Source organism: Rhamphochromis longiceps, linkage group LG16 (genome assembly GCF_057381845.1).
Source record: "Rhamphochromis longiceps isolate RC_006_pf linkage group LG16, R_longiceps_female_GT1.1, whole genome shotgun sequence".
NCBI classification, from domain to species: Eukaryota; Metazoa; Chordata; class Actinopteri; order Cichliformes; family Cichlidae; genus Rhamphochromis; species Rhamphochromis longiceps.
Genome location: NC_140572.1, coordinates 39,660,204 through 39,665,203, shown reverse-complemented (window position 1 = coordinate 39,665,203; position 5,000 = coordinate 39,660,204). Strand labels below are relative to the sequence as shown.

At 53.6% G+C, this 5,000-nt stretch overlaps 1 protein-coding gene across 1 annotated transcript in view; it reads left to right on the top strand.

Moving 5' to 3' along the window:
- The window catches only part of rrp1 (ribosomal RNA processing 1), a 14,671-nt gene that overhangs the window by 4,680 nt on the left and 4,991 nt on the right, over window positions 1-5,000 (top strand). The window contains exons 5-13 of the mRNA XM_085384760.1: window positions 340-425; window positions 1,907-1,968; window positions 2,046-2,175; window positions 2,337-2,401; window positions 2,519-2,715; window positions 3,123-3,229; window positions 3,363-3,460; window positions 3,624-3,643; window positions 3,739-3,867. Coding sequence (XP_085240886.1) covers window positions 340-425; window positions 1,907-1,968; window positions 2,046-2,175; window positions 2,337-2,401; window positions 2,519-2,715; window positions 3,123-3,229; window positions 3,363-3,460; window positions 3,624-3,643; window positions 3,739-3,867 — 894 coding nt within the window. The remainder of the gene's footprint in view (window positions 1-339; window positions 426-1,906; window positions 1,969-2,045; window positions 2,176-2,336; window positions 2,402-2,518; window positions 2,716-3,122; window positions 3,230-3,362; window positions 3,461-3,623; window positions 3,644-3,738; window positions 3,868-5,000) is intronic.

The following is a 5,000-nucleotide window of genomic DNA, read 5'->3' as shown; positions in this document are numbered from 1 at the left end:
GCACACACGCTCCTGTACACGCACACACACCTGTAAGCACACACACGCTCCTGTACACGCACACACACCTGTAAGCACACACACGCTCCTGTACACGCGCACACGCACACACACGCTCCTGTACACGCACACACGCTCCTGTACACGCACACACACGCTCCTGTACTCGCCCACACGCTCCTGTACTCGCCCACACGCTCCTGTACACGCCCACACACGCACACACACGCTCCTGTACACGCACACACACGCTCCTGTACACGCACACACACGCTCCTGTACACGCGCACAGCTCTGTTGCTTTAAACTAGATGATGGTGATGGTGGTGTGTCCTGCAGAGCTGTCGTACCTGCGGAGCTTCCTGCAGACGATGAAGCGGGAGTGGACCGGCATCGACCGGCTGAGGATGGACAAGTTTTTCCAGGTGAGTCTCACCTGCTCACTCATCAGGAGGCGGCGGCCGGTGAGACGTCGCTGTCAGCCGCCGTTCTCCGTGACGACAAGCATAACCAAAGGTGGCGCTGAGAGCCAACCTTCTGATGACGATGCAGTGGGTATCAGATGCCACCTCTCTGGGGACATCTCAGGCCTATCTCCCCCTACCACCACTCCCCCTGCCAGTGGCGGACCCCCTCAGACATCGGTGCGTTGGTGGTTCTTTGTGTCTGGGGGTGGGCGTCCAGGTACACACCGGCTCACTCCTTGGCGGCCGCTTATCGGGGCCCGGAGCCTGGGGCTCGCTCGGGCCACTTCGGAGGTGGGGTGCCCCCGGCCTCTCGGCCTGGGGCTCGGTCACTCAGGCACGGCTGGCTGCCGGCGGAGCTCACGGGCGCGTCACTGCAACTCCCCCTGGCTTCTGCTCCGCGGCTGCTGAGTGAGCCCTCATCTGGGACTCTCCTCAGCTCTTTCTGGGACAGTGGCGCGGCTGCCCCTCTGTTGGTCTTCCTTGGTCTCTTGTGTTCTGGGGGCCTCTGGATGTCTGGAGTTTTGATCTCCTCCATACCTGCTTCATGCCCTGGAGGACGGGGCTGTGGCCCCCCCACACCCTCTAGCAGATCATTACATGAAGGAACCTTTTAAAAAACAAGCGCGTCCATGCTCACAGGTGTACACACGGGTGATCACACCCACAAACTACACCCTTTTTGGCTCCTACCTCAAAGCACACTGTGTTCTGTTGATCTTATGTGCTGCACAATAATGTTTAATATTTAGTATTTACTGTCATATTCCCATATATCATTGTGATGTTGTTTATTGTGTTGCTCTTTTTTTCTTCTGCTGCATGTTTTCTTTTTTCTTTCTCAGCAGGTGATCCAGGTGATCGATAGATGGATTTTTTTTTGTCTGCTTATTTAGTTGGTTTTTGTTTTTTGCCCTTTATCCCCGCCCCTCTGCCCCGCTGTTTTTCTTTCCCCAGTCAAGTCTGTCCCGTATTTAGCAAGTGAAAATAAAATAAACAATAAAAGGTGAATCAAATAGATTACGGCGAGGCTGGGATGGTCCATCTGCTAACGTAGATCCGTTGGGCAACTTTCCTCGTCTTTAGACAATAATTCTGATGGAAAAAGAACCAAACGGGACAGGCGGGAAAGAAACAAACAAACAAAAGATGACGATGCAGTGCTCTGATTGGTCAGGTGTTTACTTGTGTAAAACGCTGAAACAACCACGTGTGACCAACCAAAGTAACGTGAACACGTTAAAGCTTCGTGCTGATCCTCAGGTACGACACCTGGACTCACCTGAGTGTTGGGAACATGGTTAGTGACGGCAGTCTCGCACGTTCCCGATATTCCCACGCTCCGTGCCGTGTTAGCTCCTGATTGGCGACTGATTTACAGGTGTTCAGTCAGCTGATGCCTCCCTGCAGTCTAACCTGACCTCTCTCGCTCTCTCTGTCAGCTGGTGCGCTTCGTGTTCAGGCAGACCTTCGAGGTGCTGAGGAGGCGGAGCTGGGACAGCAGGTAAGGAGTGGACACAGGTTTGTTCCCTGGTCATTTGCTGTGGCTCTGCGGGCTGTGACTGTTTCCTGTCTCCTCAGCGCCGTGTCTCAGTTCCTGGAGCTGCTGACGGCTCAGCTGCTGCAGAGCGACGCCGCGGCGCCGAGCGGCCTGCAGCTCCACGTCCTCGACCTTTACCTGACTGAGCTGGCGGTCATGGGAGCGGCAGAGGTAACACTCAGGTCACAACGTGACATCACTCACTGTACTGTTAAAACAAAGAAACGACCTCTGACCTCGCCTGTGAGCTGCTGGTTGTAATAGCACCGTGGACCACAGAGGGGTGCAGTGAATCGGCAACAGCGGGAATAACCTCTGCTTCCTGTCCGCAGCTCACCGCCGATCAGAACCTGACCCTCATCGAGCCGTTCTGCAGAACCGCGGCGAGAACCAAAGAGTGAGTCTGTGAGCCAATCAGCTCGCTTCTGCGAACAGCTCCCTTTAAAGCAGGAAGCTGATGGATCTGCTGTCTGTAACTCTGCTGGTGCCCCTCCCCCCTCTGTGCCCCCCGCAGTCGGACTCTGCTCAGCGGGATCTGCAGCAGCGTCTTCAGCACCATCATCAATCAGGCTCCCTTCGCCATCGATGACCTGATGAAGGAGGTGAGGGCGTCTGAGGACTCGGACTCGGGACAGGCGTCTGAAGGGGACGAGGAGGAGGAAGGAGATGAAAAGACGATGAAGATGGAAGCAGGGAGGAAGCAGCTTAATGGTAAGTGAGCGGAGGAGAAACAGGAAGTGCAGACGTGCGTTTGGTGCTGGTCTTTGTTAAGCAGGTGACGGGTGTGCTTACCTGTGTCCGTGACTCCACCCTCGCTGCTCTCAGGTGCTGATCCCTGGTAACTCTGCTCCGCGGTACCTTCATGATTTCTAACGTGCCGCTCTTCGGCGTCAGCTGATTGAAGGCAGCGCGAGACTTTCTTCCGATTTTATAGAAACGTGTTAAAATAACGTAAACGAAGCCCGAGGCAGTGACGCCGTCTCCACACGAGGAGGCGGTCGAACGAGGGCGCCGCTGCACGAGAACACGTTAGCTGTGATAAGGAACGTGGCGAGGAGGAGGCTGCGGTCTGTGTCTGAGCTCAACTCTTCTAAAGATGGTCCTTTTTATTCTTCCAGGAAACAAAACCAACGAGGAAGCTGATGATGACGATGATGAGTTTGTTCACTTGGAGAACCTGGACTCGGACTCACTGCGTGATGAAGACGTTGGGCCGGTGCTGCAGGTGAAGGCCGGCGCTGGTTTTGCAGGAACTTTAAAACCTGAAAGTATTGACATGTGATGTTAGCGACACATGAGTCTGATTAGCTGAGATTTTACTTCCTGTCTGACCCCCCCCCCCCCCCTCCCCGGAGTAGTTCGATTACTCTGCACTGGCGGACAAACTGTTGGAGGCTTCCGGTCGGAGCGGCGTGCCAGCAGCCAACAGAGAGCGACTCTACAAGATCATAAAGACGTGAGTAGCGCCTCTGCCGGCTCCGTCGGTTGTTCTGGGCGGAGCCTGCAGGGTTGAATGTTTGTAGAAAGCTGCAGGCTTTCTTCTTCGTTGGTGTCCTCTGGTCAGTCTCACAGTAACTGTGTTCTTCTTCTCTGCCTGCTTTGGTGGTGCTGACCCTCAGACTGCGGGACCTGAGTGAAGGTACGAACCTCCATCACTGCTCCTCCACCTTTCTTCACACGTCCAAACACACAGTTAGATTCTGACCTTTGACCCCAATCTGCTCCTCCTGTCAGGCGTCTTTCCTCAGGACGAGTACCCGGAGGAGGTCTCCACGGACGAGGACGACGACATGTTCGGCAGCAGGAAGAGGATGAAAAAGAGAAGACGTCACCTGGAGGAGGAGGAGCCGGCAGCAAAGAAAGGTGAGAGCAGGAAGTGTGGCTTCCAGCAGGGGGCGCCGGTGCTGGTGAAGGAAGCATTGATGACCCGGCTTTTCACTCGTTATCATCACGGTGCTGACGATTTACAAGGAAGTGATGCAATGTTTTGTTTATGTACATCCTGCAAGTACTGTGTTGCAGTATTACCTGCTCACCTGTCCTCAGGTGAGCAGCCGCAGAGTCAGAGTTCGTTTAGACTGCACCAGTAAAACCAGCTGAGATTTAAAAACACGTGAAAACTGTTTGATTTTTGCTTCGGTTTGATGAAGGATTTCTTTGCTGCAGGTGGTCAGCTGACCTCGGCCTCACAGGTGCACATGTTTCCTGCCGCTGCTTCAGCTGAGCAGGCAGGTTTCAGTCGCTTCACTTCAGGTTTCACACAAACGTCCACCGGGCTGGCTCTGGTCCCCGGACCACATGTTGGACACCTGTGTATGACGGTCCCTCAGAGGCGGAGTTTGATCTAAGAGCAGAGATGATTTCAGTGCTGAACCTGAGCCAACAAGCCAATCAGGGGACAGTAAAATAAATGTTCCTGTCTAGGGATGGGTATCGTTTAGGTTTTATCCAATACCGGTGCCAAACCGGTACTTTTGAAACGATGCCGGTGCTCAAAGAATGGAGAACACAAACTTTGTCCTAAACCTCTCATGTTTAGCTGTTTTCCACTTTTTCTTTGGTCATTTTAGCCTTTTTGGCCAGGGTGAAGGGAGCATCTGCCATCAAACAAGAAGACAGCCGCATGTAGCTACAACGGTGTTTGCTAGTTCACCTTACATGCATTAATGTAATAACGTGGTTAGCCTACTCAATGTAAATTACACACGAACAACATTAAACTACTCACGCAGAGAAGAACGGCTGCTGCTGCATCATCATCCTCATCATTTCTGCTACACTGGCAGGGCTAGGGGCCAGGACTCTCCTCTTCGGGTTTTTGGGGGATGTTGCTAACTCCGGTCCGATAACAGGCACCACACCCGCAGTAGATGTGCTCGGTGTGAGGTCTCGCAGCAAGCTATCAAATACGGCGCATTTCTCGGCTTTTAAAAAAAACGCCATGCGTCGCCAGGTGTTTCATCAGATTCGAGGTGTTACCTCCTTTGACAGTATCA